The sequence below is a fragment of the Daucus carota genome, chromosome 2 (assembly GCF_001625215.2).
Source record: "Daucus carota subsp. sativus chromosome 2, DH1 v3.0, whole genome shotgun sequence".
Classification (NCBI taxonomy): domain Eukaryota; kingdom Viridiplantae; phylum Streptophyta; class Magnoliopsida; order Apiales; family Apiaceae; genus Daucus; species Daucus carota.
Window position 1 is genome coordinate 2,611,507 of NC_030382.2, and position 19,441 is coordinate 2,630,947.

Genomic DNA, 19,441 nt, shown 5'->3' on the forward strand with positions numbered 1-19,441 from the left:
GACAACTGCCAGAATCGGCAAGACAATCCAGGATTGTCTTGCACACCAACCACTTGACTTGGCAAGACAAGACAAAGAGATTGTCTTGCTGTCATACTCATACCTTCGGCAAGACAATTCACAAGAATTGTCTTGCACACCATTGAACCACTGAAATGAATCGGCAAGACAATTAGAAATTGTCTTGCTGATTCAACCAAGACCCAGGCAGACAATGGAGAATTGTCTTGGAAGCAAAGTGAAGCCACTCGGCAAGACAATCCAGAATTGTCTTGCTGAGGTGGTTTTTGTGATTAAATAAAGAAATAAAATAGTATATTAAAATAGAAAATTATTCACTTAATTAATTTAATCATATAAATTCATAAATTAAATTAATTCGAGAGTGAATTAATTTAATAAATAAATTACATAATTAATATAATTATTTGAGAAGTGAAATAATAGTCTATTAAAATATTTAATCACACAATCTTCAGTAGAACAGCTTCCGGTCTTCTTTAAACTTGAATAACTTCTTCTTGATTTGTCGAACGAACGAACTACCACTTCTGCTTGACTTCAAATATTTAATTTGAATAACTGATACACAGATGTACTGTCTGGTTCATCTGTATCTAGTTAAATCAAATATTCTTCGTCAAATAAACAATAAGAATTTGGTTAGTTCGTCGAGTCTTCGTCTTGTACGTACATCTTCATTAAATGGAATCTTCTGATGAAATAAAGTATAGAAACTTTATGTCTTCTGAATTCCTGGACGTGCCACAAAAGATTATTTGTGCACTGAGGCTTGAACATATTAATGAACTTCTTTCAGTGGCGTGCAGCAGCATCCTGGAACTTATCTGACATATGATTTCCATAAATCATTTGACGTTCTTCGTACTGATTCCGATGACTTGCTATTTACTGAGCTTTCTGATCTGAGTTGAGTTGTACCTCTTTAAATACAAATAGGCTGAACATATGCCTTTCAGAGTTATTGGCTCAAAGTAAGTCAAATTCGGTTGTTCAAAAGGATAATGATGAATTGGTTCATGCCTTAAGTGAAAAAGATGAAATATTCGAGTTGGAAACTCAAAGACTTAAAGATGAACACTCCAAGATCTTAGCTCAAGTTATGGATCAAGAAAGGATTCTTAACGACAAAATTAATATTTTGAGCAAAGAAAAAGATGATCTTGAGAGAACAATTCAAAAGTTCACAAAAGGAAATGAGTTGTTAGATAAAATGGTACATTCGAAAATATCATATAACCATGAAGGTTTAGGATATGATAAAGATGCTCAACCTAAGAAGTTTGTACAAGGAAAGAAACAAACTACTTTTGTCCCTGCTACACCAAAGTATAAATGCTCTTATTGCAATAAAGATGGACATACGGTTGAATATTGCAAGATAAAGAATGGTGAGATTAAGGGGAAGTATATGTGGGTTCGTAAAGGAACTAAACCATATACAAAGGTTGATCGTTTTGTACCTAATAACTATGTTGATGGCACTCAAAGAAAACCAAAATTTAGTTATGTTCAAAAACCCATTGCTTATCAAAATAGAAATTCGGGGTATAAGGCATATACTAATGGTCAATCGTCAAGAAGTCATTTTGCTCCTAGTCATCGTCTCTATCCTCAAAATACCATGTATTATTCAAATGATAGAAACAACATGTATCAAGGTGGCAATTATCAAAAACCATGTTACATATTTGATGATGTCACTGGTATCTAACTTGTTCTTGTGCAGAAGCAAATGTCAGAGTTTATCTGGAAATCAGAGTTTGACGACTGCCAGCTGGATCAGAGTTTAACGAAGATCAGAGTTTGCAGGCGGCTGATTTCTAGGAGAAGATCTGGATAAACAAGGAAGGAGAATAACAAGGAGATTATGCTAATCAGAACAGGAAAAGGATAGCTACTGATTAGATTATTTTAGGAAGCAGATAATTGTAAATCAATCAGTAGATATCGTGAAACTGTGTATATAATCACAGCTTAGGGTTTACTCTAGATGAGTTATCAATTGAATATCATTCGTGTAACCTAGCAGCTCTTAGTGATAAAATATAAATCACTAAGAGATTATTTGTAACCTACTGTGATTTATGAATAAGAGTTTAGTTGAATTATTCTCTTATACTGGTGTTCTGTTATTGATTGTGTTCACTATATCAATCTATATAGTGAGTTTATTCGGCCTAACAAGTGGTATCAGAGCCAGCTCTGTTTATATACCTACAGTGAGATCTTAATCACACAATCATGTCTGAAAAATCATAAACTAGTAGATATGAGTCTCTTAGGGTTCCGATCCTCAGGGCATCTGAATATCCTATCTGGAAGGTTAGGATGGCCATGTTTCTGGAATCTACAGATCCAGAGTACCTGGACAGGATTTATGATGGTCCACACAAGCCAACAAAGCTCTCTGTTGCAGTTGGAGATGAACCTCAGAAGATGATCCCCAAAGAAAAGAAAGACTATACTCCTGAGGACATCTCATCAATCAGTAAAGATGCAAAAGTAAAACACTTGTTGCACAGTGCTCTTGATAATGCTATGTCAAATAGGGTGATTGGATGCAAAACTGCAAAAGAAATATGGGATGCTTTGGAAGTCTGATGTCAAGGAACCAAAGCCATCAAAAAGAACAGAAGAACCATACTTACTCAAGAGTATGAACACTTTGATTCAAAATCTGGTGAATCATTGACTGATCTTTATGACAGGTTTGTCAAGCTGCTGAATGATTTGTCTCTTGTAGATAAAGAATATGAGTTAGAAGATTCAAATCTCAAATTTCTGCTTGCTCTTCCTGAAAAGTGGGATTTGAAGGTAACCACTATAAGAGACAATCATAATCTTGAAGAGATGTCTCTGGATGATATCTTTGGAAGATTGAAAACTTATGAACTTGAAATGGAGCAAAGGAGCAAACGACATGGTGGGAAACCCAAACCAGTTGCTCTAAAAGTTCAAGAAGAAACAGCTGTGAAAAGCACATGTCAAAAAGTCTGATACTGAGTCATCAAACTCTGATAATGACTCAGACACTGACATACCTTTAGACTCTAATGACAGTGATACTGAGATGATGCAATTGGCAGCACTGATGGTGAAAAGCTTCAAGAAGATGGCTTACAAGAACTTCAACAAAGGGAAATAGTTCTCAAGGAAAGACAGAAACTCTGATAAGAAGGCCTTCAAAAGGAATGAAGGCAAAGAAGAAAAATCTGGAAAAGCTGATAAGTCTAAATACACCTGCTTCAATTGTGGTGAGAAAGGTCATTTTGCAACTGAGTGTAAGAAAGCCAAGAAAGAAAAGGAACAAGCCTTTATCACAAAGAAGGGAAGCTGGGCAGACTCATCAGAATCAGAGGAAGAAGTCAACTATGCCTTGATGGCAAATATGGACAACAACACTGAGACTGTTGAAACCAAGGTACCTCATTCCACTCTTGCCTTTGATACTGAAGATATAACTGAGTTAAGACTATTCCTTAAAACTTTGCATGTCAGTTATAGAGATCAGACTTTAGAAAATGATAGATTAAAATCTGAAATCTTAGAAGTTAAGAAAAGGAATGATTATCTTGAGAAAGAACTAGTTCAGATGCTAGAAGTTCAGAAGGAAAGAGATGACTCTGTTTTTGTTAAAAATGAACTCTTAAAGAAAAATGCTTCTCTTGAATCAGAACTTGTTAAGGAAAGAGAGATAATCAGAACTTGGACTAACTCAGGAAAGACTACTCAGAATATCTTAGAAAGTGGAAACTGGAAGAAAAGGTCTAGGATACACTGATAAAAATGAAGCTGAGTCATATAAACAAGAAACCATTAAAATTGAAAAACCTAAGGTAGTACCAGTAAGATTTGTTGCAGAATCAAAGGAACAGGACAAATCTAAGACTGATATACCTAAACAGGTCAATGTTGGTTTAATGACTCAGAAACAACTTAAGCATAAGCTCAAGGAAGTTAAGAAAGATGTTAGGTCCTATAAACTCACTATATAAACGAATATAGTGAACACAATCAATAACACAATTCGACAATATAAGAGATTAAACGAAATAAACTCTTATTCACAAAGCTCAGTAGTTTACAAAAACTCTCTTAGTGATTTATATGTTATCACTAAGAGCTGCTAGGGTTCTTAGAACAATATACTCGATAACTCAACTCCTATAGAGTAACCCCAATCTGTGTTTATATATACACAGTTACAGAATCAATCTCTGATTTGATATCCTATAAATCAGCTATGTATTCTATCAATCAAAGATTGCTACTGTTTTCTGTTTGGTTTCCATAGTCAGTAAAACACTCCTCTGCTTCTATCCTTCCTTGAAGTATATCCGCTTCTGAGTTCTTTCCACGTGTAAACTCTGACGAGCCTTGACTATGTAAACTCTGATCAGACTTTAGCAAACTCTGATCAATTCCCAGCTTAAACTCTGATCACTCCTGTTCTTAAACAAACTTTCAGAACATTAGTAATCATCAATTATATCTAACAATCTCCCCCAACTTGTGCATAATCATGTTATGTGCAAGTTAATGGATAATTGATGATGTCAAAACAAATAAGTCAAATGCAACAGAGTTTAGCTACATAACAGAAAACTTTTAAAACTTACAGATACTTTTACTCCTTAGCTTCATAGACACCATTGGCTGTCTTTAAGTATTCTCTGAGGAGTTCCTTTTCAACTTCTGCAAGTGCTGCAGTCATCTGTCTTTTGACTTCTCTTAATTCTGGATCTGAAACTCCAGTTTGATAGATGGCAGCTCTAAGATCATAAATCTTATTCCCTTTCATGTCCTTGTCCAGCCTAATGTAGTAACCTTTGTCAGACTCTTCATTGAAACTAAGAGCTCTGATCCCAGCTACTGTCTCAAATTGTGCTGAATTTTTCTTCATCTCAACTAGCTGTCCTTGGTCATTGAAGTACTTTGGAACAAAAGGTCCAGCATTCTTGTTTCCAGTTATACCCATCTTTCTCCTGATTTGATCTTTGATCAGATTTGAGATGTGTTGACATGACTTGTTCTTCACTTGAAATATGTACAAAACATATCTCAATTCCTCCCAGTGTTTAGCATAAAGATCAGCTTCAATAACTCTAAACACTCTTCCATCAGACATAAAGTAGATAAGAATGTTATCACCTCTGTCATTCTTTACCAGTTGGACTGAATCAAGTTTGTCCATTCTTTCTTGCAATGCTCCAGTCTTGGGTGCACAGAGAGATGAGGGGTCTGTTGGCATTGACCCTATACTCTGATCAAATTTTTCATATTTAGATCCTAATCCTCCTTTATCTCTTCCTGCTTTTCGATGAGAGATTGGTTGAATTGAGCCCTTGTCGAAATTTATCTCAGTCATCAGACTTGGCTTTGCAAATCCTGGCAATGGGGTTGTTGTTGGTTTAAACACGACTTGAGCCTTGTCAGAGGTTGTGTCTTTCTTAGCTTCTTCATTAACTTGAGCTATGTCAGAGGTTAATATTTCTTTCTGTAATTCTGCAATGTGAGCTCTGTCAGAGATTGCAGCTTCTTTTTGTTTTTCTTCTACAACTTGATCTCTGTCAGAGGTTGTATACTTCTTTTGAACCCAATCTTTTTCTAGGCTTTCATCCACTATGCTTTTTCCTTTACTTGTATATTCATCTTCAGAGTATACCTTCTTGATTGGTAAGCTCTGATTGGCAATAGAAGCTTCCTTGATTATTATCCCCTTTTCTTTTGGTCTGGCAGTTGATTTTGCAGGTTTCTGAATTTGTCCTGAGGCTATAGCTTGATCATATTCTTTCTTTAGCTCAGCTTCCTCTGCAGCAATCAATTCCAAATCCAATGTAGCCTCTGGATTTTCTTTTTCAAAGACCAGTCTGGCATACTCTTCATCTGTCATAGGTTCATCTGTTCCAGCAACTTGTCTTCCCTTGGATCCAGATGTAACATTATGTGTTGGAGCAGATTTTGAGCTTTGCTTTGACTGTGACTGCTTTGCACTGTCAGAGTTTGAAACTCTTCCACCAGTTGCAGCTTGAAATCTCTTATGTTTGGTGAAGTCATCCACATCATCATCATCATCCTTCTTTCTTTTCAGAGTTTGAGAGGTAGACTTGCATTTGACATTAGCTACTCTCTCCCCCTTTTTGACATCATCCTCTTCAGGAATCAGTACAGATGTGATTAAAGAAAGAGAGGATTGGATGGCTTCCATCTGTTTGGTCATTGTAGATTGGGTGGCCTCAATTGAAGTCATCCTTTGCTCCAGAGTTTGTTGAGCAGACACCATCTTTTTCATATCCTCCTTCAGAGGCAGTAAATGTCTTTTCTTGTCCATGTTTTGAGTTTCAGACAAGTTGGCTACCTCAGTTCTAAGACCATCTACAGACTTAGATGTTTGAGCATGAGCTGTATGGAATGTCTTCAGATACAGAACTGTTGCCTTGAGACTTGACATTACATCAGAGTTTGTGATCTTGGCCTCTGCTAAAGATAGAAATTCTTCAGCCTTTAAAGGTTCCAGAGAATGTTGATGACTGAGCCAGAGTTTGTCCCAGACTTCATTTGGAGGATCAACTTGAAGATCCCTGGGAAGAGAATCTGTCCTTTGAGGTTGCAGTCTTGCATTATACTGAGTTGTAGTCTCCCATTTCTGTTGTTGAAGAGGAGCAGGGACTTCATTTTCTTCATCATCATCATCTTCATCTTCAGAAGCAGGAGGGGAATCATGATGTGCAGACTTGGACTGGTTGACCTCTTCATCCTTTTCATTATCAGAGAGGATGGCTGTATGAGAGGCAAGGAGCAAAGAGTCTTCTGCCAGATTTTCCTTATCAGAGTCTGCAGGAACATCATCAGTACGATAATTTTCTGCAGCTGTATCATGGATGATGGCACCCTCAGGGATCTTAAATGGAGATATGTGAATTGTAGTGGAGGGTCCATGATCAGAGTTTGGTGTGTGAGGATCAGAGAGTAGTGTTTCAGCTTGAGGAGTAACTGGTTCCTCACACCTTATTTCTTCATCTACTTCAGATGAGGTAGTAGATGGAGCTGCAGCAGTGGTAGAGAGTGGAAGAGCTTGAAGAGGTGGCACACAGGCAATTGCTTGATGTGCTATCAGAGCTTGGCAAGTGTTAGGAGGGCTGGACACTTGAGGTAATATTGGCTCTTCCTCCACTGTTAGATCAAGAATAGGTCTATTTGCTTTGACCTTCCTTCTTGTAGGATTTGCAGCAACCTCAGTAGCTTCAGAGTTTGTTGCAGCTAGAGGTTCCAGATCATCATAGTTATAGGCTGCAACAAGTCTTCTCCTTTTGTGTTTTGTCTGTACAGCAGCCTCAGAGTTTGCTGTTTGAGCATCAGAGTTTGGCTTTAGAACTTGTTTGGCAACAGAGGTCCTAAATCTTTTCACAGTAGAAGGGACTGCATCAGACTTTGCAGCCCTCAATGACTTTGGTGTTGAGGATCTAGTGGATTTGGTTTGTCTGGAGGCTGGAGGAGAGACTGGAGGTTGTGGTTGGTTTGGAGGCTGTTGTTGTTGTGCTGGAGGCATATTCAGTCTAGCCCTTAATGGAGCTGGAACTAGAAATGGCCTTAGAATGGGCCTCTTCTCATCCTTGGATATGAGATCTTTGAAAACCCTTTTATGAAGCTTAAAAGGTTTGATCTCATCTGCAGCATCAAAATCCACTTCTCCAACAGTGGCATTAAACAACAATTGGCAAAATCTTGAAAAATATATGACTTGACGATTTTCTTGCATTCTTTCACCAATATTTCTAATAACTAATCTACCAAAATCAAAATTAGTAGAATAGATCAGAGAATACCCAATTTGTAGCATATCAAGAGGAATGGCATCCCAGTTAGTACACTTCTTCTGGAAGGCCTTGGTGATGCAGTCGAAGAAAAAGCTCTACTCCTTTCTGAGTCCTGGACGCTTTAATTGACCCAACTTATCAAGAGATTCGTGGTAGCCCAAATCAGTCATCATGGTTCTGAGATTGGCATCTCCATTAGTTATGTAAGCAGCATTCTCTGGCAGATTGAATGCTGCTCGAACGGTGGCTGGAGTGACAGCATACTCCGCGCCTTCATATTCAAACACAATGGATGGTGATCCAGCTGCACCACCATTGTCATACTGCCCTGTTTGCCAAAAGGTTATTATCTGACTCCCAGATAATCTAGCAGGTGCAGTAAGAGCACGAGTTGTTCGCACAAAATCACGCAAGTGTACGTGGTCACAAGTAATATAGAATATAATTCAAGTTCGTTCCCACAGAGACTGGTGTATTCAGAATTATGCACTTATGCACCAATGTATGATTATTATTCAATGCTTGGACAAGTAATCAAATTGGGTTTTGGTTTTATACTTAACTAATCCTATTCGAATTATGAAACTAAGAATTATCAACTAAGAGAATAACGATATACTAATGAGAATAGAACATGGGATTCTAGCTTCATTAACAACTTCAATCAGAGTTCTACCTTTATTCAATTGTAATGGTTGATAAGTAATCAGATAACACGAGACTGATACACGCTAACTGTCGTTATACGTGCACCATACTGCTACACATCCACAATTAAGATAGAAGGTAAACAGACACCAATTATGCTTAGACCCTATATGTCTATAGAATTTGAAAACATAACGGTTGAAGAGCAAGTTATCTATCAAGATTACATAGGGCGATGCAAGATGGGTAAAATCACATCACAAGTCATGTTATCGAACACGAAACCTATGCTCGCATGGCAAGTTCTAAATCAATATATTCACTGTCGCTTCAATAAAGATTAACAAGCAATCTTAGATGTTAGCTACGCATCCAAGACGAATAAGCACAACCAATACGAGGAAATCAAACCATCACATATGAACAAGGCGAATTAACTACTGAAATTCATCGATAAATCCGCTAAAATCCCATGACAATGATTAGTTCATAATCGAACTTCTCATCATCATGGGTTCGAATGTAAACATGGTACTGAATAGGAAAAACAAAATCAAAGTATGAGAATAAGAGTTAAGAAACAAATCCGAAACGAGCATCCAAAGTTACGCCTACTTCGAAGAATTACAAAAGTAAAAGCTATGAAATTCGATCTTGATCTTCTCCGTAGCCGTCACGTGCTCCTTGGAATGATTCTAGGTTATGTTTTTAATCCCCCAAAGCCTTTCTTAAACTTCCCCAGCGATCGGGCCTTGAAACGGATCAGAAACAGGAAAACGGGCTTAAATTCGCTGCCAGTTTGGTGCGGGTGCGCCAGATTTGGGGCGGGTGCGCCAACGGGGCAGGTGCGTCAGATTTGGGGCGGGTGCCCCAATTCAGCAGCCCACTTCTTTGTTCATAACTTTTGACTCGCGCATCCGATTGCTTCGCCGTTTTTTTTCAATGAAAGCTATGAATATCCTCTTCGTTCTCCTCCAAAGAAACCTACACAACATCACACTAAAACATATCAAAAATATCAAAAGCTTGAGGCCAGATCATCCATTTAAGTCAAAACGAAGGCTTCCAAGTGGATATAAAATCCACTTATCACACCCCCAAACTTAAACCGATGCTTGTCCTCAAGCATAGACACACACACAAATACTAATAATGTAATGAATGAATGCAACTAAATGCCTACATCTAAGCGAATCATGAAGTGTAATCCTTGTTAACATAGCATCCTCAAAATATGCAACATTCTCGGCATTCATCTCTTTCACATATTAGCCATGTTCTCTTCCACTACAAGTGTGAAGTGCATCGTGTGTGCTAGCATGCTCTCTAGTGAAACAAAACAAAGACTATCAAACTTCAAATAAGTCTTCACTATGAGCCGTTAATAAGAATCCGGTTTAAACACTTCTTTACTACAGAGTCAACTACACTTTAGGGTCACCAAAGAATTCCTATGCCTCTCATTTTATTTTATTTTTTTTCTTGCTAAGTCTAAGGTTGGGACGCTTCTCAGTGTAAGTGAGTCACGACCGCCATTCGACTTCGCTTTTCTCTTCTTTTTTTTTTCTCTTTTTTTTTTTTTTTGATCAAGTAATTCTCCAGTAATCAAAGGTTGTGAAAGGTCACCAAGAATTTGCTTATTCTAATACATTTGCACTTAATACCAGCACAAGTACATGGATCGTCCCTTTCACATGACATTGCATTTTACCCATTGATCTCAAAGGAGTACTTGATATATTTTTTTCTCTTTTTTTTTCCTTTTTTTTTTAGAACGGCATATTCATCCCTCAACTCCCCCAAACTTAAGATTTACAAACTCTAAGTTCAAAAAGGGAATACTCCAAACTCTACGCCCGACTCAACGCAAGGACTCAAGAAATAAGTTAGTCTAATTCTTATCTCTAGAGCATAAGTGTAATTACAATTTCCACACAAGCAATTTCCAAGTAACAAGGCATCACATATGAGCAAGACTACTAGCCAAGAAATTATGCACATAAACTCATCATAGGACATCAACTTGGAAAACAACTTCAAGATTCATGCAAATGCAACTATATGCACTACTAACACATACTAAACAATAGCATCTAAATAAAAAAAAACACGTACTAATATGCAAACTATATGAGATAATATGCTAAACTATATGCATCATGCAACCTTTATGAACACACACTATATACTAGTCCTTAGATTACCACCCCCAAACTTAAAATCTTCAATGTCCTCATTGAAGGTGATAAAAAGGATCGAATGTACCTATAAGGAGTCAGAATGATCACTCTCCTCACCCTCATCGGGTGAAGAGTCAGCTGGAGGATACATCATGTCAGCACCGAACACAGGCCACTCCACGTCTACGCCCGTAGCACGAAAAGCAGTCCCCAACGCCTGTGTCAAATCCCTCGCAAAACGGCTATGCATATCATGCATAGTATCCATACGCCTCGCGAGCCACCTAAACTGTGAATCACTGAAACCACGGCGCCCCGTACCAGAGCTCTCCACGGGCTCAGAAGGCCCCGCAATCTCTCGAACTGGTGAAACTGGAGGTGGTGCTCTCATCCGTCTACCATCGGCATCTCTATAACCCAATCCTCGAAGGCTGGCATAACCACCCTGCCACTCAGGTAGCCGCTCTATAATAGCATGATCAATAGCGGCACCCGGCATCTGCAACTGCTCATCTGCTGACCAACGAACACCCACTGCAGTACATAACTTGGTCACTATCGTCGCGTGAGGTATAGCCACTCCAGTGCGACTCCTCAAAAATCTCATAATGTTCTGGTGGATGACGTATGCAATATCGACATACTTCCCACTCAGAATTCCAAACAACAATATAGCCCGATCGACAGTGACATCGTGGTGGTGTCCCGATGGCATAATACTATGGCAAATAAACAGGTTCCAAGCTCGAGCATACCTGTTCATAGTAGAGGCAGGGAAAGAGACTCTCACATTAGTCGACGGATTACGCTTCCACGTAGTACCCGGAATGCATAGCTCATAGACAATTTGATCTAAATCAATGTTCCGTTTGTCCTTTCTCACCCAATCATCCTGAGTGGACTCCATCTCAGTGCCCCCAATAAGCGCTTGGATTGTCTCCAAGGTATAATCCACAGTCAACCCCCTAACAACCGAATACCCGTTTTGATCCGCTCGGGCATTAGCATAAAACTCCCGCACAATGCTCATCGGCACCGGTGCCGGTGCCTCACAAAAAGACTCCCACCCCCTATTCCGAATCATCTGCACCAACTCACCATCACCCGGTGACGGTAAGAACCCCCTCTCCTTAGCTATCGGCTTACCCATAAGCCGATTAAACTCCTCCCGAGCCTCCGGATTTGTGAACTTAGCAACCTCAACCCCCAAACTCGATGAATCAGTAGATGTGGCTCGCATACTACTACCTTCGGCTCTCCTCGCTCTTTTGGGTGCCATGGTTTTGAATGTGTGTAGTGGGTGTAGAGATTTTTGGAAGAATTAGTGAAAAGAGAGAAGTGGTGTAGGATGGTGTATGGATGTAATATTTGAATTGGATTAGGAACTAGAGTGTTTGAATAAAGAGATGAGATTGTGCTTGTGGGTGTTTATGAAATTGTATGTATATGTATGTATAGATGTGGAATTGGAAGAAGATGAGATGGGTTTTGTATTTAGTAATTGATTTGGGTAGAGATTGGGGTTTACTACTATGATTTTGAAGTGTATAGGGGCTGAGAAGAAGTAGAACAAGGCTGGGATTACCAAAAAAAACGAGCTGGGAAGGAAAAAAAACGAGCATAAATTTTTTTTTTTTTTATAACTTCACGCTGCCCACTGCCGTTCCGGCGCAGGCGCCCCGGCCACGGCGCAGGCGCGCCGCTCGCGCGGGTGCGCTGCGCGTGGCGCGGGTGCGCGAGTTTGACAGTGGCTCTCTGCGCGCTCCCTGGCCGTTTGGCGCAGGTGCCGCGCGTTTTGGCGCACCTGCCCCATTCGGTCAGTGGAGTATCCCCCCAAAAATTTTTCTAACTCAAAAAATTTTTTTTTTTTTTTTTCTACAAAAAATTAAAACATCAAAACGCGTGGGTTGCCTCCCACGAAGCGCTTGTTTAACGTCATTAGCTTGACGTGAAGTCCCAAGAATTAAATACTAGTGAGGATGGTGCTTACCGACTCGCGATTCACCGGTCCTCCGAAATATGGCTTCAATCTTTGTCCATTCACTTTAAATGATTCCTCCGGTGTTGTTTCATATATTTCAATTGCTCCATGTGGAAACACCGTCTTTATTGTGAAAGGACCCGACCATCTAGATTTCAACTTTCCCGGAAATAGCCTTAGACGAGAATTAAAAAGTAACACTTGTTGGCCAATGAAGAAATCCTTTTGCACCAACTTCCTATCATGCCATCTCTTCACTTTTTCCTTGTAGAGTTTATTGTTTTCGTACGCCTGAAGCCTAAACTCGTCGAGTTCATTAATTTGAAGCATTCTTTTCTCACCAGCAGCTGTCATATCCAAGTTCAATTTCTTCAAGGCCCAATATGCTTTGTGCTCTAACTCCGCGGGCAAATGACATGCTTTTCCATAAACCAACTGAAATGGTGACATCCCCAATGGAGTCTTATAAGCCGTTCTTTAAGCCCAAACGGCCTCATCAAGCTTCAACGCCCAATCTTTCCTCGAAGGACTCACAACTTTCTCTAAGATTCGCTTGATTTCACGATTAGATACCTCAGCTTGGCCATTCGTTTGAGGATGATAGGCTGTAGCAACTCTATGATTGATACCAAACCGTTCCATCAGCGCTGTGAACTTGCGATTGCAAAAGTGTGATCCCTCATCACTGATTATAACTCGAGGAGTACCAAAGCGAGTGAATATGTTCTTCTGAAGAAAACTGATGACTACCGCAGCGGTGTTGTTTGGTAAAGCTTTGACTTCGACCCATTTAGACACGTAATCCACAGCGAGAAGGATGTAGAGATTATTGCAAGACGAGATAAAGGGTCCCATGAAGTCTATACCCCACACATCGAAGATTTCAACCTCAAGAAATACATTGAGGGGCATTTCATCCCTTCGAGAAATATTACCAACCCTTTGACATCGATCACATTTTAACACAAACTGATGGGCGTCCTTAAAGAGTGTAGGCCAAAAGAACCCCGCCTGCAGAATACGAGCAGCTGTCTTCTGTCCTCCATAGTGTCCCCCATAAGTAGAGTCGTGGTAAGCTTGCAAAATTCCTTCAATCTCACTATATGGAATGCACCTTCTGATAATTTGATCTGAACCTTGTCGAAACAAGAATGGCTCATCCCAACGATACCATTTCGCCTCATAAAGAAACTTTTTCCTTTGGGCATACGACAAATCGGGAGGAATGACATTACTCACCAGATAATTCACTATATCCGCAAACCATGGTTCTTCTTCTTGTACCCGAAATAATTGTTCATCAGGAAACGACTCATTAATTAAAGTGGTGTCTTTGGATGCTCGTGCTTCATCTTCCAACCGAGAGAGATGATCAGCCACCTGATTTTCAGTGCCCTTTCTATCCTTGATCTCCAACTCGAATTCCTGAAGTAAAAGAACCCAACGAATCAAACGAGGCTTCGAATCTTTCTTCGACACTAAATACCGAATGGCAGCATGATCCGTGTAAACCAACACCTTCGTCCCAAGCAAATAAGACCTGAATTTCTCGAATCCATAAACAATAGCCAGCAGCTCCTTTTCGGTGGTAGTGTAATTTAGTTGAGCCCCATTGAGAGTCTTACTAGCATAGTAAATCACATGAAAGATGTTATTCTTTCTCTGACCAAGCACAGCTCCCACCGCATAGTCACTAGCATCACACATCATCTCGAAAGGCTCATTCCAATCAGGTGCAGTAATAACAGGTGCTGTGGTTAATTTCTTCTTGAGAGTTTCGAACGCAGCCAAGCACTCTCCATCAAATTTGAAAGGCACATCCTTCTCTAACAAGTTGCACAAGGGTTTGGTGATTTTAGAGAAATCCTTGATAAACCGTCGATAGAAGCCCGCGTGACCAAGAAAACTCCGAATCCCCTTTACTGAGATTGGTGGAGGAAGATTTTCAATTGTCTCCACCTTAGCTTTATCCACCTCCAGACCCTTGTTCGAAACTTTATGCCCAAGGATTATGCCTTCTTGAACCATGAAGTGGCATTTTTCCCAATTAAGAACGAGATTAGTTTCCACACATCTTTTTAGCACCATCGTCAAGTTGCTCAAGCATTCATCATAAGAAGTACCGAACACAGAAAAGTCATCCATGAACACCTCAACATTAGTACCAATCATCTCGGAGAAAATAGCCATCATGCATCTCTGAAAAGTTGCTGGTGCACCACAAAGTCCAAAAGAAAGACGACGGAAAGCAAATGTGCCGAAAGGGCAAGTGAAAGTGGTCTTCTCCTGATCCTCTGGTGCGATACAAATCTGATTATACCCTGAATACCCATCAAGAAGACAATAGTACTCGTGACCGGCCAACCTATCAAGCATCTGATCAATGAAAGGTAATGGAAAGTGATCTTTTCTGGTGGCTTTATTGAGTTTTCGATAATCCATGCATATTCTCCATCCTGTGACTGTTCGAGTTGGAATGAGCTCATTCTTCTCATTAGCTACCACGGTCATGCCTCCTTTCTTAGGCACACATTGAACAGGGCTCACCCAAGAACTATCCGAGATTGGATAAATAATGCCGGCATCAAGCCACTTAAGAATCTCCTTCTTCACCACTTCTTTCATAATTGGATTGAGTCTTCTCTGATGCTCAACAGTGGGTTTACTACCCTCCTCGATCAGAATTTTATGTTGACAATAAGAAGGGCTGATTCCCTTGATATCTGCAATAGTCCATCCAATGGCTGATTTGAACTCCCTAAGAATTCTCAAAAGCTTTTCTTCTTCGATACCTGAAAGGTTAGATGCAATAATTACAGGTAATGTAGAAGCTTCGCCAAGAAACGCATACCTTAGGTGTTCGGGAAGTTGCTTAAGCTCGAGTTTAGGAGCTTCGACAATCGATGGTTTCAGCTTTTCATGAGAATCCTTCAACTCCGATAACCCAAGAGATTCAATTGGAGGATCCATCCGTCTTCTCCAAGGAGAAGCATTTAAGTATTGAAGGTGCTCTTCTTCCTCCTCATCTCCGAAATCTGAGTCACCTGATAGAACCCTTGCCAAGATGTCAGTTTTCAGCCTGTTATCGATTTCCGAATGACTTGCAGCTTCGAGTACATCCACTTTAAAGCATTCCTCCTCATCTGATGGAAGTTTTATGGCATTGAACACGTTGAAAGTGACCATCTGATCTTGAACTCTCATTGTGAGTTCACCCTTCTGAACATCAATCAAAGTCCGCCCTGTCGCAAGGAAAGGTCTCCCCAAGATGATGGGAATCTTCTTATCTTCCTCGAAGTCTAGGATGACAAAATCAGCAGGGAAGATTAGTTTATCTACCTTTACCAACACATCTTCAACTATCCCCCTTGGGTATGTAATCGAACGATCAGCCAGTTGCAAAGACATATTAGTAGGTTTCAGCTCCGGAAGACCAAGTTGCAAGAAAATAGACAAGGGCATCAGATTTATGCTAGCTCCCAAATCACACAAACACTTGTCGAATGACAATTGCCCAATAGTACACGGGATTGTGAAACTTCCCGGATCTTTCAGCTTCGGGGGCAATTTCTGTTGCAATACAGCACTACACTCCTCGGTCAACGCCACAGTCTCCAATTCCTCAAGTTTGAGTTTTCGAGATAGAATACCTTTCATGAATTTAGCATAACTCGGCATTTGTTCTAGAGCCTCCGCAAAAGGTATGTTGATTTGTAATTTCTTGAAGACCTCTAGAAATTTGGCGAATTGTTTGTCGAGCTTATGCTTTTGAAGTCTCTTCGGAAAAGGTGGAGGTGGATATACTTGCTTGACCCCAGTATCAGCTTTCGGGCCAGATCTCTCGGCTGAATCCTCGCTTGCTTCCTCGTTGATATTATTCTTGTCAGCTTCAACAACAGTTTTTCCACTATCTGACTTAGATGAGAGCACGGGTGTTTCAACCTGTTGATCACTCTCTTCCTTGTTTTGCTCTGTTGCTGATTCTTTTTCCTTCGTAACCTTTCCGGACCTTAAGGTGACAGCCTGTACCTGTTCTTTCATCTCTTTCTTACCCGGATTGGCCTCGGTATCACTAGGAAGCGTTCCTTGTGGTCTGTTTATCAACGCGTTAGCAATCTGCCCAATCTGATTTTCCAAAGTTTTGATTGACACCGCTTGGCTTTTAATCATTAATTTCATCTCTTCCCATTCAGATCTTTCGTTGGAAGACTGTCCAGCCACCCCATGATTTTGTTGCTGGAATCCAGGTGGATGGAATTGCTGCTTCGGTGCAAACTGTTGTTGAAAACCAGAAGGGTTGAAAGGTCTAGCTCCTTGCTGCTGAAACTGCTGTTGCTGTTGTGGCATGAAGTTCTGATTATTGCTCCAGCTGAAATTCGGATGATTCCGATTATTCGGGTGATAAGTAGCCGGAGCTGGCTGCTGAGATCGCTGAAAATTGCTCACAAACTGAGCTGACTCGCTAGATATGGCACACTGATCAGTGGAATGTGTACCCGCACAAAGCTCACAAACTGCAGGTGGCTGCTGAATCCCCAAGTTTACCAAAGAATCCATCTTCATAGTAAGAGCCTTAATTTGAGCAGTCAAGGCTGTAGTAGCATCAACATCCAGAATCCCTGCTGCTTTGCCCTGATGAAGACGCTGAGTAGGATTCTGATATTCATTTGCAGCCATCATCTCGATCAACTCATAAGCCTCCTCATAGCTCTTAGTCAATAGAGCTCCACCTGATGCTGCATCGAGCATTGGTCTCGATTGAGGACCCAAGCCATTATAGAAGCAATTGATAACCATCCAATCAGGCATCCCATGATGTGGGCACTTCCGAAGCATCTCCTTGTAGCGTTCCCATGCTTCACAAAGAGTTTCACCAGATAGCTGAGAGAATTGAGTGATAGCATTCCTTAGTGCAGCTGTTTTGGCCATAGGGAAGAACTTAGAAAGAAATTTCTGAGCCAGATCCTCCCATGTCGTAATAGATCCTGCAGGAAGAGAATGTAACCATCCCTTAGCTTTATCCCTCAGAGAAAACGGGAACAACCTTAATTTAATGGCATCTTCCGTAACACCATTGAACTTGAAAGTGTCACAGATCTCAATGAAGTCTCGAATATGCATATTAGGATCCTCTGTCGGAGAACCCCCAAACTGTACTGAGTTCTGTACCATCTGAATAGTGCTAGGTTTGATTTCGAAAGTGTTGGCCTGAATCGCTGGCCTGACAATGCTCGACTGAATGTCATTGATTTTCGGCTCAGAGAAAGCCTTAAGAGCCTTAGTATCATTAACTGCTGGTGGTTGATCATCCATCGTACCAATCTCTATCGCTTCTTCCTTAATTAATGCTTCCTTACGAGCCTGAGAACGTGTTCGCATACACGTCCCTCAAGTACCTGAAACACACACAACGAACTAAAGTGAGAAAAGAATCCAAGTCACTGAACTTTAACGACCACTAATGACAAGCACATAAACTAAAATATAACACCGAGTCCCCGGCAGCGGCGCCAAAAACTTGTTCGCACAAAATCACGCAAGTGTACGTGGTCACAAGTAATATAGAATATAATTCAAGTTCGTTCCCACAGAGACTGGTGTATTCAGAATTATGCACTTATGCACCAATGTATGATTATTATTCAATGCTTGGACAAGTAATCAAATTGGGTTTTGGTTTTATACTTAACTAATCCTATTCGAATTATGAAACTAAGAATTATCAACTAAGAGAATAACGATATACTAATGAGAATAGAACATGGGATTCTAGCTTCATTAACAACTTCAATCAGAGTTCTACCTTTATTCAATTGTAATGGTTGATAACTAATCAGATAACACGAGACTGATACACGCTAACTGTCGTTATACGTGCACCATACTGCTACACATCCACAATTAAGATAGAAGGTAAACAGACACCAATTATGCTTAGACCCTATATGTCTATAGAATTTGAAAACATAACGGTTGAAGAGCAAGTTATCTATCAAGATTACATAGGGCGATGCAAGATGGGTAAAATCACATCACAAGTCATGTTATCGAACACGAAACCTATGCTCGCATGGCAAGTTCTAAATCAATATATTCACTGTCGCTTCAATAAAGATTAACAAGCAATCTTAGATGTTAGCTACGCATCCAAGACGAATAAGCACAACCAATACGAGGAAATCAAACCATCACATATGAACAAGGCGAATTAACTACTGAAATTCATCGATAAATCCGCTAAAATCCCATGACAATGATTAGTTCATAATCGAACTTCTCATCATCATGGATTCGAATGTAAACATGGTACTGAATAGGAAAAACAAAATCAAAGTATGAGAATAAGAGTTAAGAAACAAATCCGAAACGAGCATCCAAAGTTACGCCTACTTCGAAGAATTACAAAAGTAAAAGCTATGAAATTCGATCTTGATCTTCTCCGTAGCCGTCACGTGCTCCTTGGAATGATTCTAGGTTATGTTTTTAATCCCCCAAAGCCTTTCTTAAACTTCCCCAGCGATCGGGCCTTGAAACGGATCAGAAACAGGAAAACGGGCTTAAATTCGCTGCCAGTTTGGTGCGGGTGCGCCAGATTTGGGGCGGGTGCGCCAACGGGGCAGGTGCGTCAGATTTGGGGCGGGTGCCCCAATTCAGCAGCCCACTTCTTTGTTCATAACTTTTGACTCGCGCATCCGATTGCTTCGCCGTTTTTTTTCAATGAAAGCTATGAATATCCTCTTCGTTCTCCTCCAAAGAAACCTACACAACATCACACTAAAAAATATCAAAAA

The 19,441-nt window shown here is 40.2% G+C and overlaps 1 protein-coding gene and 1 non-coding gene across 2 annotated transcripts; one reads left to right on the forward strand and one right to left on the reverse strand.

The window, feature by feature from the left end:
- Positions 1-12,632: 12,632 nt before the first annotated feature.
- LOC135150295 (uncharacterized) lies at positions 12,633-13,100 on the reverse strand. The gene has a single exon (XM_064086556.1). It carries the CDS (start codon positions 13,098-13,100, stop codon positions 12,633-12,635), a length of 468 nt encoding a protein of 155 aa, XP_063942626.1.
- Positions 13,101-17,457: 4,357 nt separating this feature from the next.
- LOC135150940 (small nucleolar RNA R71) lies at positions 17,458-17,564 on the forward strand. The gene has a single exon (XR_010289400.1). It is a non-coding gene; the product is annotated as a small nucleolar RNA R71 (small nucleolar RNA).
- Positions 17,565-19,441: the final 1,877 nt, after the last annotated feature.

Bases quoted from the DNA above. Each gene is read 5' to 3' on its own strand.
- LOC135150295 (XM_064086556.1), bottom strand. From the start codon at position 13,100: ATGTCACCATTTCAGTTGGTTTATGGAAAAGCATGTCATTTGCCCGCG.